At 35.4% G+C, this 23,691-nt stretch overlaps 3 protein-coding genes and 1 pseudogene across 4 annotated transcripts in view; 2 read left to right on the plus strand and 2 right to left on the minus strand.

Moving 5' to 3' along the window:
- The first annotated feature begins 2,246 nt into the window (after nt 1-2,246).
- LOC102600414 (exonuclease V, chloroplastic) lies at nt 2,247-8,641 on the plus strand. Of its 2 annotated transcripts, none has more exons than XM_006340323.2 (7): nt 2,247-2,766; nt 4,316-4,420; nt 4,698-4,819; nt 5,681-5,830; nt 5,981-6,134; nt 7,399-7,475; nt 8,108-8,641. In XM_006340323.2, the coding sequence occupies exons 1-7, from the start codon at nt 2,257-2,259 to the stop codon at nt 8,331-8,333; spliced, it is 1,344 nt and encodes a 447-aa protein (XP_006340385.2). In that variant the 5' UTR covers nt 2,247-2,256; the 3' UTR covers nt 8,334-8,641. The 2 variants fall into 2 exon arrangements, with proteins under 2 accessions (XP_006340385.2, XP_015158722.1); XM_015303236.1 differs by having other exon boundaries at nt 2,681-2,766; nt 4,306-4,420.
- An 8-nt stretch (nt 8,642-8,649) lies between these two features.
- Nucleotides 8,650-13,597, minus strand: LOC102598431 (putative disease resistance protein At3g14460; annotated as a pseudogene).
- A 1,811-nt stretch (nt 13,598-15,408) lies between these two features.
- LOC102604903 (adenylate kinase isoenzyme 6 homolog) lies at nt 15,409-18,267 on the plus strand. Its single transcript, XM_006340336.2, has 3 exons — nt 15,409-15,661; nt 17,671-17,816; nt 17,910-18,267. Exons 1-3 carry the CDS (start codon nt 15,461-15,463, stop codon nt 18,094-18,096), a joined length of 534 nt encoding a protein of 177 aa, XP_006340398.1. The 5' UTR covers nt 15,409-15,460; the 3' UTR covers nt 18,097-18,267.
- Nucleotides 18,268-18,575: 308 nt separating this feature from the next.
- The window catches only part of LOC102604569 (uncharacterized), a 32,296-nt gene continuing 27,180 nt past the window's right edge, over nt 18,576-23,691 (minus strand). Inside the window, exons 24-27 of the mRNA XM_006340335.2 lie at nt 21,493-21,573; nt 20,500-20,602; nt 19,657-19,815; nt 18,576-19,234 (exon numbers count right to left, since the gene is read on the minus strand). Coding sequence (XP_006340397.1) covers nt 18,842-19,234; nt 19,657-19,815; nt 20,500-20,602; nt 21,493-21,573 — 736 coding nt within the window. The 3' untranslated portion in view covers nt 18,576-18,841. The remainder of the gene's footprint in view (nt 19,235-19,656; nt 19,816-20,499; nt 20,603-21,492; nt 21,574-23,691) is intronic.

The raw sequence follows: 23,691 nt of genomic DNA on the forward strand, positions 1-23,691 counted from the left end.
TTTTTCAATAAGTTGTGACTTTTCCAAAGAGTTGTGACTTTTCCAAAGGGTTGTGACTTCTCGAAAAAATCATGACTTTCCAGATAAGACACAAAAAAAACATTTGTTCGTACTACCCTTTGTTTACTATAAATAGAGGGGCTTCCTCTCAATTTTCCACCACAATTTTTTTAATCTTCTACTCTTCTTCTTGCATTTTAAATTTTTTTGTGTGATTCATTGTCGTTGAGTGAGTTCGAAGTTTAGCGGAATATGAGGTACCACTATTTTGATGAAGTAATTCATTCTATTCTAAGCAGGTGTATTCCATAACCTCGAGTACTTGAGAAAAATAATTTTGATGATATAATAATTATTCTTTCAATCAAATTAAAATTAATATATACATTATTGCATTTAACTAATAAAAATTTTCATTGACCATCTTCATAGGTTTGCGTGAATAAGAGATATATATGACGATCCACATTGAATATTCACAAAAGAATCTGCAATATTATTTTTTACTAAGCTTATTATTCAAATCTTTGCTTAAATAAGCAATACTATTTACTATAACATATATTTTTGGAATCGGTAATCACGTGCAGCGCACGTGTCAAAAAACTAGTTTTCAGAAAAAGGCCAAACATAATTCATCAATTTTCATCATGGATGCAAAACGTCAAAAGTGTATGCTCTCACTTTTTTTACTAACAGATTTAAACGTCTAATTTATAGTTTTTTTTTACTTTGATACATACTTATTTAGTGTTTTTCGTTTTGATAGATCTACTGACCGCGAAACGAACAAAGCAAATTATCATTCAAGATGAAACTTCGACTTCGAATGGAGATATGATTCCATGGCGTTTAATAGTGAAATTCTTTTTTCCAAAGTATCAAAATCGTATTATCCTAATGGTTAATCCGAATGATACAATTGGTACAATTAAAGCATACATTCAAGAGGAAAGGGGGATTTCTTTTAAGAAACAGAGAATTCTGAGCAAAAATGGTGAAGATCTGAGTGATGTGCAGAAACATAGAGATTCTTCGTTAATTCTTTGATATGCAAACAGTCTACCCTTATATTTTATCTAATAGTTTTTTTTTTGGATTTTGAATTTAATGATTTAAGATTTATTTGTATATACTTATTATTACATTCGATTGCAAACAGTCTACCCTCATGTTGTTGTTGGTTAATTGGGAAGCCATTGAATCAAGCAAAGATGGCACTCACTGAAATTGATCAAAATACAACATTTTAAATCCTAATGAATGAACTAGTAAACAGTATATTAATTAATTAACTGCAGTTTCATAGGAACATATAGGAAAACTAATCAGTCTAATAGCCCAAAAAATAAGTATGCACTTTATGGTTAGCTAATGGAAATTTCATTGGATGTATTCATATGTTCGATTGAATAAGAGACGAGATGATCATCACCATGCAAATATCAAAGAGCACACTACTTTTGTGTAGACCTGGTAATTAAGAATTAGGATACAAGTGATTGGATACTATTGAAAGGTAACCTGTATTTCTTGACCTTGAGACTCAAACGTTGATCTGAGCTTAGCAACATACAAATTATATATGCCAAGTTCTCGATGACACTAATAAGAAAGACATTTGGATACTATTTCATGGTTATATGAATCTCTAGGCGTACACATGCAATGCACGTGAGATGAATCTAGTTTATATAAAAGAAAAAAAAGTTATCATCAAAGAGGTTAACACGAATCATGGCATCTTGATTAAGCTGTTACTGATATTACTACTACAATATGAATTTAAGCTTTTATAAAGGTTCATTTTCAGAGTCCATTTTAGGCATTTAGGGGACTACAGGAATTATGCGATTTTCTTAGTTTTTCATGTGTGTTAACCCATGAATATTTTGGTGATATGATTTTTGAACGATGAGCGACAACAGACTCATTAATTTCAAGGTGTGTTACGATTAATTATTAGTGATAATTCAGACAAAAAATGAAAATATCATAGATAGAAAATTCCGGAAAAAAAATGACATGAAATGTCATTTAGTGCAATTTTTAAATTAAAAAAAGAAAGTATACATCATGCACCATCAAATTAATAAGGTAAATATATTTTGATACCTAGTTAATGATAATTAGGATAGAAATAAAAATACATAATAGTTCAAATAGTAAAATCACAAAAATATAATAGTTTAGATGTATTTTTAATGTTATTTCTTTTTTAAATTTTGAATCTCTTTTTTGAAATTTAGTTGACCGATGTTCATAAAAAAAAGAAAAAAAAAATTAAACTCCATTATCTCACGATCCTCCATTTGTGCCGTTCCCAACGGTCACATGCCGCGACTCGCTGCCCACTCGCCGGAAATGACTGAACCACGATCGCCGATTAACACCCCACCCGAAGAAGTACAAACATCGCAAAGCCCTAACAACATAGTTCCCGAGATTCCATTAGAAATCATCAGTGAAGAAGAAATGGCGATAATAGAAGCTGCCTTTGCAGCCTCGCGATCTCTGGTTAAGTCACCGTTACGTGCTTCTTCATCGCCGGCGCATTTCCAGAACAACGTTAGGTCGATACAGTCGATTACTCTGTTATCGAAACGGAGTTTATCGAGTTGTTCTTCACAAAGTGATTCGTTAGTGGTTGATGTAGAAGATTCTGGAAGGTTAATGAGTAGTCAGAAGAGGAATAGAGTTGTCGCTTCGTTGTTGAGTCGGTATCGGAGGAAAAGAGGATTGGCTGTTACTGATATTACTGCTACAGTATGAATTCCGAAACTTTATACTCCATGTGTCCCAATTTATGTGACAATTTTTTTTATGATTCTGTAAAATTGCAACTTGTAGTACTTTTGTACTTGAGCTAATCCAATTTAGCTTCAAAGATTAGTTAAATTGACTCTTAGGAGAAAGTGAAAAGTGCCACATAAATTGGGAAAGTGGGAAATACAATTTGGTGTGGTAATGTTTACAAGTTGGTGTCTTTTGATGTTGTAGTTTGAAAAACTGTGGTTTCCTGATGTTCCATTGTTTGAATGTTTAGAGGAATTTTGAATTGCTTGCTGAATTGTTGCTTTGAACATGAAGGCGTATTATCATCAGATCTCCTATTTTATATGACTTTATTTGAATGATTATATAGTTTAAGATATTAATTTGACTTCATTTCTTAGAGTGGTATAGTGGACGAAAAAATCGAAGTAAAAGTGTGATTTGATAGAGTTCAATTATTGAATAGCCTAATGAACTTGAATTATTTAAGTTGTGAATTATCTAGTAATCTTGTCACAGATAGATATTGGTTGGACATGTTATCTGAGTTGTTTCACGGACAGACTTGAGTATTGAGATGGAGCGGGCTGAAGTAAGACTACTCGTCTGATTTATTATTAAGTTATAGGATGTAGTATGATGTTTAGTGCAAAAGATGTATTTCATTATAGAATCACTTGAGATATTGCGTGAGACTGCATGATTTTGAATCTAGATCAGACAAATGGCTTATTAAACTTCTAGCTGGTTCATTGTGCATCTACTGCAGTGAGAAGTGGCTTTTGTTATATGTCCAGAATATGTTGAATCCATTGACCATGTAGAAGAAATAACTAAGAAATAAAAATGATGTTCTCTCTAACAACTTAAGTTTTTAGATGAGATGGTCACATAATTCAACCTAGTATCAGAGTAGGAAGAGGTCTGAATTTGAGTCTAACCATCACCCATCATCAAAAGGAATTTTTAGGTGCTTGGCCCACAAAAAAAGAAAATCAGGTTTACATGTGAGAGGGCATGTTGAAGACATAATTAAGTAAATAAAAGTGGTGTTTTTCTAACAACTTAAACTGTTTAGATGAGATGGTAACACAATTCAAAAAATCATGTCTCAATTTCAATATTTCTCTGTAACAACTCTGATTTGTTGTTCTTTCGGTCTCAGGAAGCAGATCAGTCCTGTTGAGCATTGACCAATATGAGTTGCTGGACTTCCTCGAAATCTTGAACTTGTAGTTCTAATTTATTTTATTTGGTTTCTCTTCAATACCCTCTCATTGTGGATAAACTTCCTTTCTAGGTTACCCTACAGAGATACAGTACTAGGAATAGAACTATTCTATATATTTTATGTGAGAGTTTGGCTAGTGCAAACAGAAGTAATTGCTTGAGCCTTTCTGATGTAAACATTCCTTTTTTATCATGTTCTTGTGTTCTGCATTTGTTTTGTTTATATTTGCAAGTCATTGTGCGAGGAGAAAGCTCCCCTGAAACATGATTTTACTGATTCTTTATCCTCATAATCGCAAGTTGCCTTCAGGAATGGTGTGAAAAAAAGATGGAGTATACTCTTCTTTGTGGCAAACGAGAAAAGACCAAAGCTATGGAAGCTGGTAGCAGTCGTCATGAAGAACTTGAAGAAGAGGTATTCCCTATAGAGAGTTTAGTCATCCATTTATTTTATATTTTAACTATCTCAGTTCAAGTGATTAAGGCAAAAGTAATTTGACAGGACATATATTTCGTATTGTTCTGTATGTCCGTTTGGTGAAGGGAGATGAAGAGATAATATCAAGACTCATGCCAAATTCCAAAATGTTTCTATATGTTTAAACATTTCCATTTTCGAAGTGATTCTTTTAGTGTACTCTTATTTCTTAGATTTCCTGTTCTCACCTTACTGTGAGTTTGAATTTGTGCAGGTGATCAAAAAGGTAAAAGTTCGTGTTGACTCAGCTGAAGATGTATGGGCATTAAAGTTCTTAAATTTCATAGTTGGTGCCAATCAATTGTTATTTGATGGATTGACACGTGAATTGCCCTTGTAAGTCTCTTTTTCATCTTTTGCTTGTTCACAATAATTCTTTAATATTCCTAGAAGTAAGTTAGTTGACAACAGTGTTCCACATCAACCATCAATTGTAGCTAATGAGCTTATTTACTGTGTTTCTATAAACCTTTTTTGTTAATCAAACAGAGGTGTTTGCATATTTAAGTGTCATGTACAAACTTCATGACCCAATAATGAAACACCTCGACCCTTTAATCTCAATTAAGAAGATGGTGGAGGTGTAAGAGTCACTACCATTTGATTCACTACTTTAACTTTTCATCAACTTATAACTTTTGATCAACCTACTAGATTAGTTTGGCTCTGTTGCAGACCCAAAATAGAAAAATAAGTGTCTCATGTCTAACAACTTAAACTTTAGCAATCACGCAATAAACATACTATCAGATTAAATGAAGGTTTTCAAGTCTCACTGCTATCTATTTATTAAAAATAATTTTCACGTGTTTGGGGAAAGGAAAAAAAGAATCAAACCCACATGTTAGGATGCATGCTTGCAGGTTAAGAAAAACAAATGTGTGTTCTTGTCCAGTTGTTTTCCTGTAAAGTACATATTTGTCCCCACTGGTAAACACCTATTGACACCTGTGACCATTAGGTGCATTTTCTTGCTGCGCTTGTGCATATAAGGCATTACTACATGTCCATCCAAAGTTGCGTGTGATTGAATGCATATCCTCACATTAATCCACCTCAACCTTTACTTCTGCACATGTAGATGGAGTTTCCTTGTTAACAAGTTCACTGATTCCTGCAAAGTAGAAAGAAATTATGAAATATTCTTTATGATTTGCATCCTCATTAGCTGCTGAGCTAGTTCATTTGGTTCATCAGAGTAGGTTTTGCTGAAGGTGTATGGATGGTGGGAGTTATTGATGAGATACGAATGCCGGAAGGACAAAGTGATTCATATCCAAAGTTAGTTGACACAAAAACACGAGCGACAGCTAGCCTTCCTCGTGAACCGCAACGGAGGAACGGAAGGTATAGTTTTTCACTGAATGTTGAACAGTAAAGAAACTTTAATATGGTGCATCTCTGAGATGAAGAGAGATGCACATATCTAAATTTCTTTACTATTCAAAATGTATTTACGGGTACAAAATCTGATGAACTGATGGCCTTCTATGGCAGGCTTCAGCTAATGTGCTACAAGCATTTGTGGGACAGCTTGGTGGCTGATGACTTCCCCTCCCGGCAGTTCTTTGAGTTCTTCTCTCTGAATCCTAATCACATTTTATCTGCAGAAATCAGAGAACGTACTGCCAAATGTGGTTTCGCTGCTGAGGTATTACCCAAGAAGAAAAAAAAAAAGAATGAAAAGTTCTTTAGGATTATATTATTTCTTTCATATTTTAATGAAAAAGATAAGTAGAAATGGTATGGAAAGTTTTTTAGGATTATATTATTTCTTTCATATTTTAATGAAAAAGATAAGTAGAAATGGTATGGAAAGTTTTTTAGGATTATATTATTTCTTTCATATTTTAATGAAAAAGATAAGTAGAAATGGTATGGAAAGTTTTTTAGGATTATATTATTTCTTTCATATTTTAATGAAAAAGATAAGTAGAAATGGTATGGAAAGTTTTTTAGGATTATATTATTTCTTTCATATTTTAATGAAAAAGATAAGTAGAAATGGTATGGAAAGTTTTTTAGGATTATATTATTTCTTTCATATTTTAATGAAAAAGATAAGTAGAAATGGTATGGAAAGTTTTTTAGGATTATATTATTTCTTTCATATTTTAATGAAAAAGATAAGTAGAAATGGTATGGAAAGTTTTTTAGGATTATATTATTTCTTTCATATTTTAATGAAAAAGATAAGTAGAAATGGTATGGAAAGTTTTTTAGGATTATATTATTTCTTTCATATTTTAATGAAAAAGATAAGTAGAAATGGTATGGAAAGTTTTTTAGGATTATATTATTTCTTTCATATTTTAATGAAAAGGATAAGTAGAAATGGTACATAATTTGAAGAAGTTGTAGGATTATTAGCCAAGCCGCAAAGCTACCTTTTTCATGCACGTGGAATATCATGAGCCCGAAGCAGACAATTTGTTTGGCTCCTAAGCGAACTCTTAATAATTGTCTTGCAGTTAGCAGTTACTTGAAGGCATAAACTTGAGTTCTCTTAGGATCTACCCTCTCTTTTCTTTTTCTCAAAAAATTTACTTGTTTGGGACTGAGGGGCGTTACTGTTGTATTTCTCTAAATTTTCCCTTTCTGAGAAGCCTTTTCTTCATCCTTCTTCCCAGTGTGATCAAGACTAGAAACGGAGGTTCCAACGATCATGATGATTAATTATTTCAGGATAAAAAATAGATACAGCTTTACTTCAGTGCATATGACTAAAAAGAGTTTGTGGTTGGGGTCTACTAAGTCTTTCACAACACAACTGAATAAGTGTCTAGTTTATTATGGATGTTGCAGATTCATCTTGGTTTCCTGCTTATCAGAATTTTGCTGATGTTTTTAGCCTTTGGAAATGTTTTGTTTATGTCTTATGTCGGTTCACATCCAACTCTTGGTTGTTAATGCAGACTCTCACTGATATGTTGAGGTACTCTCGTAATACTTGGTGCATGCTTCCACCAGCACATGAGCAACTATTGTTGAGGTGAATTGGAATTTCATGTAGCATGCTAATGTTTTGTATTTTTCAGATAGTACAATTTTCTTGTTTTTCTAATCCTCTTCTACCAATATTGCTTTCGTTTTGTTGATGACATCTTTCTCTGTTTCTCTTTTCTGGCTAGTGAGATGTCTGAAATTAACCTGTGAAATCATAGCTCTTCCATATTAGAAAGAAATATGAAGCCCAACTTGAACAGAGTTCTTTGGAAAAAAAGTAGATAATCAAGGTTTGACTACATTGAAGACCGATCTTTAGAGATTATTATCTGATGGCTCATAATTTATTTGCTTCTGCATGAAAAGCTCTGAAGACTCGGGAGATTGCCCTCATGTTTCTATGCTTTCATCCAGTTCTCTATATATTTAATTTGTAGTACTTTTTTTACAATTAGATAGGTTTATTTGTCTTATTTAATATTTGGTATGAAAATCACTTCCTAGCCAATACATGCACAAGTTTCACCTTTAAAAGTGACAAATTAGTACAATCAGTTGCATAATCCAAACCAAACAGGTCCAAGAAAGTTCATTTGCTGAAAGCTTCATTTCATGCATTAGAAGACGCACTTTTACATATTAGATGTTAGTAAATCTTTTGGATTCTCTTTTCTGCAGGTATGAATTTCAAGGAGATCAATCATTGCTTGGTGAAGATCAGTTTGAGTATGATCTTGACTGGGTAAAGGGTCAAATAAAGTGTTCGTTAGAGGTATGGCGAGGAGAAAGAGAAGCCAGTTACACCCCTGAAGACGAACGATGGAAATGCTGGTCTTGCAAGTTTGCTTCTGAATGTCCAGCCAGTAATTCTTGCTCTCCAAGAAGAAAGGACACTGAAGGCTAACTGGTACGTTTGGCAAATTGCATTGGTAATGTAAAATTCATTTAAACTGTTCGTGAATATAACTTAAAACTCTTTAATAAACTTGGCGTTACACAAAGAAGCCAAACAGTATCTATTAGTATTACTCCTAGCTGTAGGTACATTCTGAACCTGAAAATTCATTGTTGTACCATTTTTCTTTTCCATTGTATGTAAATTCATTTATGTTGTAATTGTTATTGAACCTCAATTCATTGTTGATATTTGTAATGTCAAAGCTATTGACATGATCTCACAGTTAACCATAGCAAATGTATTGTTAATACTCATTTTCTCGTCTCATACTTTATTTCGTGTAAAATAACATATTAATTTCCGTATAAGTTATATTTAAATTAGTAAGTATTCTCAAAAGAAGCAAAGACGACTCCCCTGGGTACTGACTAAGCCATGAGAGATGGCATACAGGCGTCCAACCAGGCCCTGGACGCGATACAACATCATGCTTTCTAGAGGTGAATCGTGAGTACCCAGACGATAGCAGGAAGATGCACAACTGCAACTGGTTTTTCTGATAACTTGCAAACCTCATTTCAAGCAGCTCTAATACTTCACCTAGTATTTTTTGTCCTACAGAAGAAATAAACGTGTGTTCTTGTGAGTATCAGGACCCAACAATTCAAAAGAAAGGTAGGAACACCTATAAATAACAAGACTAGAATGGTCAAGAACGAACAATGAGAAAGTGAGGATGAACATAAGAGGCAAGTAAGATAAAATAATTACTTTACTTGTACTAATAAACATTAGTATGTGACAGAAAAAAGTTTTTTAAAAAAAAAAAAAAGAGAGCAAGAAGTTTTTAGAAAGGATATCATGGGCATACCAGATGAAGTGATCATGAATCCAAATGTTGAGGGTTAAAGCAATCCTAAGTCCGTCCGCGCCTTTGCACAGACATGTAGATGCATACTCTCCATTAGCAAAGTTTGTCTCAAGGCAGATGATGGTACAGAGATGGACACTACTTTATATCGACCCTACACGATATAGGTGAGGATGAGGGATAAGCACTAGATTTGGTCAGTTCACCAAGCAGTGATAGACTACATCAATTCCTTTGGACCCTTTATCTCTGTGGAAGAGATGAGAAATGGGGAACAAAGACGAACAGCTTTCATGATTGTGAATAAGCCGAACAGGCATAGACTGCAAGTTGAGGATGAACATTAATATTACATTAAGAAAAGAGAGTCTATGGAAGAGTCATAATAGTCAAGTAAGATGAAGAGTATGATTCATAACAAGAATATATGAATTGCTATTGAGATGAATTTCCAAAGGCAAGAAACATACACATGCATGGTAAATGATTTCTAGTTCATTAATGTTACATTGAGCTATCAACTTTCTGGAGCAAATTACTTCAGCTCCTGCCTATACCAGATTTCATCATCTACGCTTTGCGCTGCTCAGAAATTTAACCAAGCAAAAGGAATCAACAAGAAAGCAAAGGAAAGGAAACAAAAATAAGAAGCTTACTGAGGAAAAAGAATAACTTACATCTATTTCCTTTTAATATTACAGGTACTCCCCATCAATATATATGGTGGGAATTTGAGAAATATTTGGCCAGTATTTCCCCTTGTCAAATTCTAGGAGTGGTTTGAGAAATGGGCAGTCGTAAATAGATAGTGTAGAGATGGAAGGGGGCATCCCTGATTCTGGAAGAGATTGGAGATTAAGGCAAGAACTGATCTCTAGACGTTGAAGCGACGTGAGGCGGCAAAGACCTTGAGTTGATAGTGAATGGAGATCCTGAAGGTCATATAAATGTAGCTCAGAAAGAGAGGAGGGAAGCCCTTCTTCCAGCAGTGACTGAATTTGAGGTAAATTAACAGCATATAGAGATTTAATAGAGGTGAGGCTTTTGAGAAGTTGGCTGCTTAATGTTTTCAGATTGGATATGACAAGAGATCGAATAGTGCAAGGCAACTCCCAATTCTCATCATCAAGAATCTCTTTGTCACTGCCATCATGGTAAATGCTTAACACTGTAAGACAGGGAAGTCTCTGTAAATGCCACTCCTTTCGGCCATTCACCAGTTTCTTGCAATTATTGATCCAAAGTTGTTGTAAATTGAAGGGCAATCCTCCTTCAGGAAATGACTCTATTCCTGGACATTTATCCAGTGTCAGTTCCTTAAGAGATGGAAGGATTTCCTGCATATGCTCTGGCAGCGACTTCAGCTTCTTGCAGTCGCGGATGTGCAATGACCTCATCTGAGTCCCACATGCCACTGAAAGTATCTCAAGATTCTTACAATCATTAATATTGAGATTTGCAGTCCCAGTAGGAATCAGAAGCCTTGTAAGATTGCAGCAACTACTTACAGTCAAAGAGAGTGTTCTTGGGACTAACTCAGGTGATATATCATCTATAGAATCACATCCATATGGATGCAATATCTTGAGAAACATGTCAGAAATCATCTCACTAACTGGTGCCTCCAATTTCAGTTTCTTGCAATGATATATATGTATTCTCTTCAAGGTACTCGGCAGAATGCTAATAGGTAAGGAGGTAAGAGACTTACAATCTGTAATTACTAATTTAACAATCTGCTTCATTCCCTGAAGTTGAGATGTCAACACTTCAGCATTAGAACCAACAACTGTAAACCTTGTTAATTCAAAAAAAGGAGTTTCAGGAAACTTCCGATCAACTTGGGGCAATCTTTAATTGAAAGGCCCTGAAGTGCAGGGAACTCTCCCTTCCCCAGTACACACCACTTCTCCAACTCTGGCATATCTGCAAATTTAAGCTTCTCAAGAGAATTAAATGGCTTTCTGGAAGACGAACTGCCATAGAATTCTTTGGTCACTTCTGTTATTCGATGCATCCCTCTAATGGCAAGGAATTTCAAAGAAGGAAGCTGTCCCAGTGCTGGCAAGGAATCACAGTCCTTGCAGTTGCTAAGAGATAATTCCTCAAGCTTAAGAAATGAATGGTCAGAGAGCCAGTTTGGAAGTTTTGTCCCTCTATAGCCAGTGATGCGGAGTTCTTTTATGTTTGAATTTGGACGTAGCTCATCAAGTATGTCTCTTTCAGTTTGTGAATTGTTGGCAATACTTCCCCTCCACTCCAACGATAACTTTTCAACATGTTCCTTTTCCTTTATATTTGCCTTCAGAGCTTCCGTTCTATCAACCACATTTTGCAACTCTAGAATTGATAGAGATCCATACAAGTTATGTACTTCACCCAAATCCCCAATTCTCAAACTACCGCAACCAGTGAGAAGAAACTTGGCTCCAACTAGCATATGAAGCCTTTTCAACATGCTCAGATGTAGCGGCATTTTCAAGAGAGAAGTGCCACTAATATCAAGGTGACACAAATGGATTAGCTTTTCCATCTGTAGTGGTAACTCCTGAAGATAATAACAATGTGACAGGAAAAGTGTCTCTAAATTATACAATACACAAATTGTATCTGGCAACTTATTTATAGTTGTCCAAGAGAGGTCCAAAAATTTAAGAAGTTTTAACTTGATAAACAAGTCATTTGGCAACTCCTCTATCTGATAACGAGACAATGATAGAGCCCTCAAAGATGTTAGTCTTGGTAATATGTTATGCAGCACCCTCTTGCTTAGCTGTAAGAAGTAATAGCCCTGGATATTGATTGGAAGAAATGTTCTCAGTTGCTCCGAGTTGCCGAGTTGTTTCAACTTTTCAAAGTCACCAACTCCCATTGAACATGACAAGTGTAAACTTTTTTCCAATATGCGAGATCTTTTGTTGTCTTCCAACCTGATACAAAGTTCTGAAGATGCAATTTGGACCAAATCATTAACAAGGTCATGCATTAAAAATTTCTTTGTGTTCCCTTGAGATGGCTTTGAAACCCTTTCGAATAATAATCTTGATCTCAACTCGAGAAAGTACTGGTTGCCTAAATCTTCAATTGTTTCATCTTTTTGCAACCCCTGTACTAGACCATTAGCATTCCACAATTGAATGACTTGTTCTTTCTGAAACGGATAATCTTTGGGAAATATTGCACAATAAGAAAAACATCGCTTTAAATGTGCGGGAAGATCATTGTAGCTCAACTTCAACGCTGCTAAGATGTCATTGTTTGGAAGCTCCCATATTTCACTTCTCAAAATACGTTTCCACCCTTCAACTTCTGATTTGGAGTGTAACATGCTTTAGAACTAAGGGCAATCCATTGCACTTAGTTGCAATTTCTTTCCCAACCACTTCAAGTTCTGGATGCTTCTTAGGATCTATGGTTTCAAATGCATGTCTTCTGAATAAAGACCAAGAGACTTCACTAGACAAAATGTCCATGCTAATTTTCTCATCATCCATCATCGAGGCAACACTTTCCTTGCGTGTCGTCACAATGATCATACTCCCTACATCTCCTTGTACGAAAAGATTTCTCAAGTCATCCCACTCTTTATAGTTGTCATTCCATACATCATCTAGGACAATAAGAAACTTTTTCTTCTTTAAGCTTTCCGTCAATTTGACTTGAAGTTAATTCAGATTGTTATCAACCATTAAGCCAAATTCTTGAAGTAACTCCTTTGTTATTCTGAGAGCATCATATGGTTCGGACACACGAATCCAAGCTTTGAAATCAAAATGTGTTTTCACACTCTCATCATTGTAAATAGCTTTAGCAAATGTTGTCTTGCCAATGCCAGCCATTCCAACAATAGGAATTACTGTCAATTTTCTACTTTTCGCATCATCAGATGTTAAACGGCCCACCAATTCCTCTATTTCATTCTGCCTGCCAAAGATTTCAGACTCAACAACCACAGAAGTTGAAGATTCTCTTTTTTCTTGTTTACCCGAATCAAGATATTTTGTTAGATCAAGCAACTAATCTGCGTTTCCAACTCTTTCAATGTTTCAATGATGTCTTCCAACTTCTGCTTTATGTTGAGAATAAAATCATCAGTCTTGCACAAGTTGAGGTCAATTACCTCCTTGTTGCTTGTTTCTGCAAAATTTTGATGCTGACCTTCCACCTTTAGTCTCAAAACCTCGTAATTGACTTCTTCTATTAGGTTTTCAGCACTATGCACAGCATCTTGAAGCTCGTTAAGCCACTGGCTCACGTATGGATTTGATGCCTGCTTATTCTCTGCATCACTTAGTACAGCTTGAAGACCAAGCAAAGTCATCCTCAACTTCTTTAACAGTCGGGTAACATTCAAAGCTGAAGAGAGAAATGCACCACCAACTGCTAATCCAATCTCCATTTCTCAAACCTGCAAAACAAAACAAAACAAAGAATCACACTAAATGATTAAGAATTTGGAGATGATTAATGTTTCTATATTAAGATTTTCTCAACTTAGAGCTTTCTCTTACCTATTGAATGCTAGAGCAATATGCATACAAGTACGTTTTGTTGACTGCCTGTTTTGCAGAACTTCTGGCTTTTGCTTGAGCTGAGGCTTCCAATTTGGCACTAAAATTTCACAAAGTATAAACTATTCAAAGCCAATGCCACTATTGATGTGTTAACTAACTGATTATTTTAATTAGATGCTTTACATTTACTAATAGTTAACACATCAAGTAGCATCAACTTTGAAGGAGTCAATCACTGTCAATGTTCATACGTCCTCAAGTAGAATATATCAGCTGACTTTGATCAGTTTATTTATACAATTTGGATCATGGCCCCCTTGTCCATGTTTTGGAGTTTGGGGTAACCCCATAATGGTGGACTTTATTAGAAGAAAACAAAAAAAAAAAGTAGCATGGACTTTGTATTTTAATTTAACCAAGTTGGAAGAAAATTCCGTGTTCTGACCTGTTCGCCTTGTCATAATTGAATCCGACTCCTTTCCATTTTCCCCAAGTTCTTGCTTGGATTGAGAACATATGGCATATGTTATATTTAATGGTTAACATTTAATTGACCAAAGTAAGTTCCTAACTATGCAGTTTAGTATGCCAGAAAGCATTTCAGAAGCACTTCATGGCTGGGAACAGGTTGGATTGATGGAAGATTGTACGGGGTGGAGTGTTGACCAGTCAGAAACTCTTGCGTTCAGAAGATGAAGGTTGCGAAAACAAGGTTGTTGCAATGGATGTGTGGACAAACTATGAGAGATGGATTAGAAACGAGGATGTTTGGTACAAGGTGAGAGTGGCTTCGGTGGAAGTAAGATGCGGAAAGCAAGAGTGAGATGGTTTGAGCATATGAAAAGAAGATGCACAGATGCCCAGGGAAGAGATGTAAAATATTGGCTATGGACGATTTCAAGAGAGATAGAAGTAGACCTCCTCACATCTCCACTTGTGAGATTAAACGGGATATATTATTGTTTTAGAAATGAGACGTAGCCATACAAATGATCAAAGTCGTCGCAAGTCTAGTGTGGGGCTCATGACCACCAAAAGTATGAAGGCCATGCTCAACTCGCGGACAACATCAATGTCAAATTAAATAACAACAACATATGTAATGAAATTTCACTAATCAGTAGGATATAGAAAAGGTAAAGTGTATATAGGCATTACCATTACCTCATGAATAATTTTCAAATTCAATAAAACAAATACTAGTGAAAGTTTCAACAACTTTTCCCTTGTCAATTTGAGCAAAGAGACCGTAGATACACTGCTTAAAAAATTGTACACAAACACAGAGAACAATAATTTGAAGGAAAGAAGTATTATTACCTCAGAAATCATTTTGTCTTGTGGATATTTATGTCCTTTCAATTTTGAATGCATAATACACGTAGGACGTTAAGACACAATTTCGTTATTGATATAAAAAGTTAAAATTATGATGATATTAATACATGAAGCACATTGTAAACAATAAGATAAAACAAAAAAAAACTACATTATATATGAGCATAATAATATAATACTAACTATTTATAAAAAGAATTAACTAATAAACAATATTTATTTGGTTTCAAACTCCTAAATATTAAGAAAATAATTAAATTACTATTTTCAAATATTAAAAAATAATAAATGTCTATTTTATCTTTTAATATAGTATACATGAATAGAGTATATTCTGTTGATACCCTCATTAATTGGATTTCTGTCTACTTATTTTTCCACTATTTTCTGTAAACACATTAATAATTACCATGGCGCACAATAGCAGTAGCAGGAGAAGACCTAACATACTGATAACCGGAACGCCGGGCACCGGAAAAACGACTACGTCGTCTGCACTGGCGGAGGCGACGCAGCTCCGGCATATCAACATCGGCGAACTGGTGAAAGAGAAGAAGTTGCACGACGGATGGGACGATACCTTGGACTGTTACATCATCAATGAAGACCTCGTAAGTCTTTTAATGAAAAATACTAAACCCTAGTTCTTAATCTAAGGATGGAAAGTTCCGATTTTTATTTTGATTTGGTTTCAATTCAATAGAAGAATTAATAAATGTTAGAGAATCTGCTGTTCCTATTTTTTTCTTTTCAATTTCTGTATTGGTGTTGCCATTCCTATAGAGCGGCAATTGAGAGAATTGTTGCTGTTTAATTTATTTATTTTTTGTACCTGCATTTCTGTTTACACGGCTTGAACCCGTGCCTCCTCATCACATGACAACAATATTACCAGTTACTTCAAGGCTGCCCTTTGGTAGAGTACATGTAGCTCATCCATTAAGATAAAATGGGAAAGGTCGTGTGAGATAGTTTGGCCATGGCCTATTTTGACCTTTAAGTTTAGAGGGTTTAAAGGTTAAGAGTTATTTAGAGGATGAGGTTTACTTGAGTCACTTTTCGGGAGAAGGTATACTTAAAATCACATCGAGTGAGTTATCTCAAGAGAAGACTGTAACTTTATTTTTGAAGATTAGTGATAGAACATAACAAAATGGAATGACAGATATTAGGTCTGATGTTTGTTAAGAATTTTTTTAATTTATTTAGAGAATTATATTTAAGTTAAACGTACAGAAAACCTCTAGTATAGTCATTATTGTTGTCAAATTTTGAGTAACTTGTGGTTCCAAACCATAAAGGTGCTCTTGTAAATGACCTCAAAAAATGGTCATTATATATTTTCGTTGTGGTGAATAGGATTGAATGCGAAGATGACTATTAAGGTCTTGGAACATCTAATGAGGTTCTTAAACTGCTCTTGATTGTTTATAATGTTAAAAGTTGAATATCTGTATAAACTCTCTTGATTTATGAGCAGTTTTAGAGAACTTGATTCAGTGTGTCCAATTGGTTTTAAGAAATGAAATGGTGGTGTTAACTGGACCTTCATCTAAGCTATAATTGGTTTCAAAGTAATAAAATTTCATTATTGGAGTACAAGTCATTATCCCTTTGGATCAGGTGGTCCAATTTAAGTTATGGTAGCCGTTTCTTCTTCATTGCCTCCCTGCTGGTGCTTTAATACTGTTAAGGTATTTGGGAATGCCCCCAAACATCAGGTGGTCCAATTTAAGTTATGGTAGCCGTTTCTTCTTCATTGCCTCCCTGCTGGTGCTTTAATACGGTTAAGGTATTTGGGAATACCCCCAAACATCATAACATATACCTAGTTGGAGGGAAGTGCCAGAGAAAAAGGGAAGTTAAAAAACCCTCTGACAAGGAAGAATATGAGATGACTGAATGTGGGGTAAACTATGGTAATTGAAGATTAGCAGTAAAAATGAGAACTTTTGTTGGGACAGTAGTGATTGGTATAAAGTTCGTGGCTTCTTTGGGAATACATGTGTTATTTTGCATACAACTTTCCTACATGGTTTGCAACCCATATGCCTGCTTTCTGTATTAACATGTTTACTAGTCAAAAACAAAATAAAGTAGAAAGGATAAGATGCATCAGATTTCCTGTCACAGAAAACAGAGTTTTTTTGTGTGTTACTGGTGCAGTTTAAGCTTTTGCAGCATCTAGTCATCTACCCTCTGGATGTTCTTTCCTATTTGCCTCACTCTCGTTAGCAGTTTCGGAATATAGTATACCAATTACTCCAGCTTTGATCTTCCAGCTAATCACCCCACCATATCCTATTCAATTGATAGGAAATCAAATGAATGATCTTTGCCAATTACAATACAGCTGCTTGATGGAACTTTTACATAGTTGGTGTTGTGCAAATAATCTATGTTCCTATTGCTCCAATGTGGTTAACTGGTATCGTCACTGTTGCAGAGATACTAAAATTGCACTTGCTATCTGTGCTTTTATTGCTTTGAGTTTTAAATTTTGTTCTGTAATAATGCAATCAAAAGCTATTTGCCAGTTCTAAAAAAAGACGACCTTGTATTTCCTACAAATTAACGATGAAGAAATTTAGTTACAAGTTTCATGATGTGTCTGCTGTAGGTGTGTGATGAGCTTGAGGACATGATGGAAGCAGGTGGAAACATTGTTGATCATCATGGTTGTGATTTCTTTCCTGAACGTTGGTTCGACAGGGTGGTGGTTCTTCAAACCGACAATACTGTCTTGTATGATAGATTAAGTAGAAGGTACACTATCAATTGACATCTTTTTTTGTCTCTCATATATTCCTCTCTACTGTTGCTCACACAGATCCGTTTTGACTTGCTCGACTGTCCCAGGGGTTACACAGGTCAAAAGCTCACCAATAATATCGAATGCGAAATATTTCAAATTTTGCTAGAAGAGGCAAAAGACAGTTATCCAGAGGATATAGTAGTGGCACTAAGAAGTGATTCTGTTGATGATATTAGCAAAAATGTGGAGATGATGTCCAATTGGATCGGTAGCTGGAACCCAGTCGTGTGATTGAAATATCACAAGTGAATTTCCCATTGCTTTGTTATTATTTTGTTGTACTCAAATGATTAGTTTTATTTTATAGTGGTTTTGGTTGTTTGATGAAGGTAACCTTCTTTATATAACAGAAATTCTGCAGAAATGCATTATTGTGCTTTTCATCAATCATTCATTTCTGAACTACCAAGTTTCTCCAAAAAGTTAAATGTTTGAACAGTGCTTAGTACAACCACAATCAATCTTCAAATGATAGTTTTTTGCAGATTCACACAGAATTTTGTTCAGATGAGTACTGTCTTTTAACGCCACAATTGCAAATAAGCAGGATTGAGCATGTCCCAATAGATAATGAATCTGGAACGATGAAGATTCCGATTTCAACTTCATTCAGATTCATGCATGGCTTTTGCTGAACAAATGCAAACGCACCATCAGGAATGACACACAAGTCACAACTCACAACTCACAACCAGTACATCAAACAAGGGTAGAAAATGGTGTGCTTTTTATTCAAGAAATGCTATCGGGGATTTCAAAACGCCCACGACTTGAAAACCTTTATTGCCTCAACATCTTTACATTTTCTCTAGATCTAATTCTATCCTGCAACTGCAAGACCGCTATCCAGCCAAAGCGCATGATCCTACAAAATTGTTCCTACAACTCAGGAGAATCATTACATAATATTCACTTAGAACCCATGTAGGGTTCACATTATGTAAATCCACACAAGACGAGGAATTACAAGTAGAGTTCAAAAGAATTCGAGAGTGCCAGTTATAGTGACAGGTGGATTTATATCAATGCGGGTAGCCTTCCCTTGGGAAAGTAAATGTGGTAGTGTATTGGCATCTTTGGCTGTAGCTCCTGCCCCAGTCCATATTGTGACATGGGGCCATGGGTTTTTAGAATTGACCTTTTCACCTTCAACAGAGCCAGGCTCAGCTTCTAGGGCAGCCAATTTTTCGGAGAACAACAAAGCAGCCACGTCTACTGGCACCTTTTGGTGAAGAAAGGAACCGTAATTGGCAACTGCAGTGACACCGTGACTCCTCTTGTGAGCCAGGGTTATATGGGCCTTCTGAATGCAGCTCTCCATGCTTTTGTCCTTCAAGAAATCACCAACCTTTGGATCTTTCTTCGCTAGCTGTCCACAAAATAATGAGAAGAATGAGATAACATAGTTGAGTGCCTTTATGCAACACTATAATTCCTCTCCTTGGTCCCTTCACTGTTCACCCAAAGAATTTTTAAACAAAATGCAGAAATTTCAGATGATTGGAAATCATTAAAGATTGGAAGGCCAAAAGCGCGAAGACAGTCTATCTTTTTTTTTTCTCGGATAAAGAAATTGTCAATAGAAAGAAAAAGAAGGCAGCAAACAAATAAACAAGAATTACTATCAGTCTCTTAAACCAGCCAAGAAATTAATCCAGCCACAAGGAATTTTATGTATTGTGCATGAACTAACAAGTACGATAAGAAGAAAGACCACTAACTACAACCATCAAGACATAAAATCTCCAGCCATCAAGACTCCATAATTATAAATTTGCATCATTCACTTACATCATTCAGAAGACCTAGAATTTCTGGAACTGGCAGGCTGATAGCGGCAAACACAATGGATCCTAGCTTCCTCTTCTCAGAAGAAGGCGCTGCATATTCACCCCTCGCAATAGCTTTCAGTTGTTCAAGGACTTCTTTAACAGCAAATTCAAATGGAACCTGAAATAGAACTTCGCAGAATCACTCCAAAGCTCTCCTACCACATTGTGATAACTTTCTTTAGAGCTGTCACTACTCTCTCTGTTCACACTGAGCCAGGGAGTTTCGAAGGGTTGCTGATCATGGAATACTGAGCCATCCAACAAACCCCTCCGACTAGAAAGGCATTGCTAATGCAGCACTTATGATATTCTTTGGCATACTAGCTCATTTAAAAAAAAAAAATTCATTCTTTTTCTATAAACATGACTTCCTACTTGAAACCACTCTTCCCCCCCAAATCCCTGCATCCTTCCCATGTCAGAGATACATAGAGAAAAAAACACATTTATGCAAACAGCGCAGGTAAAATAGCTTGGAAATGTTACATGGACTCATAATGTGTATACATATATCCTATAGGGGTGTGCATAAGTATCTACTATAGGCACATCAAAATTTGTTACAGATATTTAGTGTATTTGAAGTACCCGTGTGAACTACTCCAGTAACATACAATTCCTACACAGGTATGACGATTCAAATAAGTATGCATGTGCTGCCGCTACATGTCATGGCTAACATTTGAAGTAAGGACTAGTTTAACATTATAGCAATTTAAATTGTATTTCCAGTGGAAAGTAAGATCAGATATTACATGCCTTAGGAGATCTAAAAGGACTGCGCTAAGCTGCACAAGCTTACCTGTATTGAATTGAGATAGTCCGCATTTCCAAGTAGAATATCCCTCAATTGCTTCTCCCATTTAACCCACTCTTTTACATATGTCCCTTTTGTAGACTCCAATCTACCAGAGACAAAATCACACACAAGGAAAAACAATTAGCAGTCACAATCAATTGAAAACACGCCTACCTCAAAACATTTTTCATGGAGTGAAAACTTATATATATAAGATGGTGACCTAAGCTTCTTTTTTTTTTCATGAACATATCACTCAAATACACAAAAATAGAACCTTCTCAACGTGTAACTAAACATCAGACTTTCTTGTCCTCCAATTACCAAATATAACTAGAAAAATGACATGATTTTGCTAGAAAAAAGCCAGTCATACCGATATATATACCCCCAACCCCAACCCAAACTTTTGGTAAGTGGATATCTATTCTTTTATTGTACATGGTTGAGAAAAGACATCTTAACCCCCAAAAGAAAAGGCATATAAGTTGTTTGGAACCCTATTTTAACATGCAGAGAAAATGCAATTCATACTCATATTGCAGTTAATTTGGTACAGCACATATATGTGGATACAAAGTTATTACTAGGCAACGTAACACAACAAGAGCAGAATTATATATCCAAAGAGTAAAAAGGAGTTTCATAGCTCTAGATCATGCTCAAATTTATGCAGTAGAGTCAAGACACTGGAAATCAATGAATATATCAGAGTTTCATTAATGCTTTCACAGCCTATAAGAGCCCCCTCATATCAATCTTTTCCCAACTATATAATGCTGGAAAGTTCCATGCCACTACAAATCATAGAACCTTCAGCCCTAAATTTCTTTACACTGATCAATCACAAATCTTAGCTACTTTGAACTATTCAATCCATCCTAAAGGTTGACACCAAAACAGTAATTAAAAGATAAACAACAAAATAGAAGGGGTTGACAATTTCAACCAAAGAAAGGGAGTAGAAAATTCTTGAACTAAAGAATCAAAACTGACCTTCCATGTTTGTTTGTATGAAGCCTGTACAGATTGATTCCCTCCTCAACAATAGACCTCATAGAATCCGGAAGAGGAGACCTTCATATGATCATAAACAATATCAGCAGCAAGTTAAGCAAATAGAACTAGGGAAGACCTACATGTCGTAGAATCGAGACACTTCCAAACAATACAGGTCAAATACCAAATACTGCCCCCACAGCAATGGCAACAGAGAAAAGACATTAATAACATTAAGGATAAAAACCATCTGACGTGATAGATATCTGTGCAACTACTGCCTGTGGCATGCTGTTGGTTGCATTACTATCAATCAGTTATATCACTGAAACCTCTAGTTGTCTAACTTCCTCTAGGTTGAATATTTTGGACCAAGTAGCTTTGCTGTAATTAGCATACATGTATTCAGAACTCCAGCTTTATAAAAAACAATTGGATTTATAGACAACACCCACTTTCTTCTTTTCTTTTCCTTATTTTTCTTCCCCCTTTTTCCTTTTTTGGTCACGAAGAAAACAAGGTTACAAGTATTGGAGTTTGTTTTCAAAATTGGCAATCTCCTTCAAAATTGTGGAAGGCTGTTTTATTTAATGAATGCATTAGAATTTAAGCTTAACTAAATTAGATCTATCTTCACTCTAGTTAATGAAAATTAGCGACCAGGTGAAAGCACATACAATTGGCTACACTGAAATCATACTTGCTAATTGGATGCCAGTTAGACACGTGTCAAACAAGAATATGTGATGACACTATACAGGACCTTTGCATCATGTCTTAGTTAGACAACAACAATTGTTGTCCTCCTTACCATCTTGCTTGAAAATAGAATTTTAGAAAACAAATTTCATTTTCTTCTAAGTAAATGACTTATGATCAAACAAATACGTCAATATCGAACAACCTAGCCCTAAATTGGAAAAGACTTCACTAATGGATGAAGACATTCAATGTTTGGGGTTACTAGTTTAGCTCTTAAACCACTTTAGATACTTCACAAATGTTCATCACTATGTTGAACGACTTTAGTTTGTTGTTAATCAAGAAATACGAGGAATAAACCTTTCAAGTCTTCTATTTGAAATTCAAAGAAAATTACGAGTACTTTCTCAAGTTCAGGTATTATTTCTTATGCTAGTGGAAGTGTACATAACGTTGCTGAACTTGAATTACAAATACCAAAGGAGTAACAAAGATTATGGAGAAGATTCAGCTAATCAAACCCAATGTCATAATATAGCCTACTAATTATTTACACTTCCCTATTCCTCCAATTTTGCCTTTGCCACCTTTTTCTTTTTACAAATTCTCACAAAATCTATCTTTAACGTTATCTTTCAAGATGCTCTCATGGAAGACAAAACTTAAACGCGACTTTGGTGAAAAATGAAGTAGTCGACTCCCAAAACCAAAAAGGGAGAGCTAGTAAAGTATGTAAGTGGACCTTAATAGGACATACAACCATGTGACCTAAAGTTTCTGAACTTTTTAATGCTAAAGATGGATTCAAGATGGGTGGTGGAAGTGGATCGTGTTTTTCATATCCATCATTAGAATTCCAATCACAAAGAATTATAATCCATGTGATCCTTTGGCATCTCAAGTGATTGAGTCACGGGTATCATCTCTTAGACTTCTCATCTTAGCGAAAATGTTGACTACATTGATGGACTGAGCTGTGGTAGACGGTTACTTGGGACCTATGTTGCTCGGACTCCTCAAAAATGTCAATGGGTGCGTGTCAGATCCTCTAAAAATAGTGTATTTTTGAAGGATCAGACACGGGTGTGGCAACATTTTTGGAGAGTCCGAGCAACTTAGCTTGGGACTGAGCTGTGGTAGATGGTTACTTGAGGGGCTTTTCTGAAACTACAAGGGACAATGTACAGTGAAGGTTTCACATCTCGGGTTCGCAGACAATACTTAAGTTCTCTGTGATGCACACATTAATCAGTTGATTATTTTCTACACAATTTCATTTGGTTCCAGCATCGTCGGAGCCTCAAAACAACCTCAGAAAATGTCAGATCATTGTTAGTGAAGTGGACAATATTGAGAATTGATACAAATGCTCAATTCCAGGATTAATGCTCTCCCTACTGTTTTTCTCGGTTTTACTGTTACACACTTAAACAATAAAGAATCAACATGAAACACAATAATTAAAAGAGATATGAAGAGGTAAGCAGATAGTAG

This window comes from Solanum tuberosum, unplaced genomic scaffold, assembly GCF_000226075.1.
Source record: "Solanum tuberosum cultivar DM 1-3 516 R44 unplaced genomic scaffold, SolTub_3.0 scf00017, whole genome shotgun sequence".
Lineage (NCBI taxonomy): Eukaryota > Viridiplantae > Streptophyta > Magnoliopsida > Solanales > Solanaceae > Solanum > Solanum tuberosum.

Bases quoted from the DNA above. Each gene is read 5' to 3' on its own strand.
- LOC102600414 (XM_006340323.2), top strand. From the start codon at position 2,257: ATGTTCATAAAAAAAAGAAAAAAAAAATTAAACTCCATTATCTCACGA. The intron at 2,767-4,315 runs GTATGAATTCCG...AGTTGCCTTCAG, and splicing joins TTACTGATATTACTGCTACA to GAATGGTGTGAAAAAAAGAT. The intron at 4,820-5,680 runs GTAAGTCTCTTT...TTGGTTCATCAG, and splicing joins TTGACACGTGAATTGCCCTT to AGTAGGTTTTGCTGAAGGTG.
- LOC102604903 (XM_006340336.2), top strand. From the start codon at position 15,461: ATGGCGCACAATAGCAGTAGCAGGAGAAGACCTAACATACTGATAACC. The intron at 15,662-17,670 runs GTAAGTCTTTTA...TGTCTGCTGTAG, and splicing joins ACATCATCAATGAAGACCTC to GTGTGTGATGAGCTTGAGGA. The intron at 17,817-17,909 runs GTACACTATCAA...CGACTGTCCCAG, and splicing joins TATGATAGATTAAGTAGAAG to GGGTTACACAGGTCAAAAGC.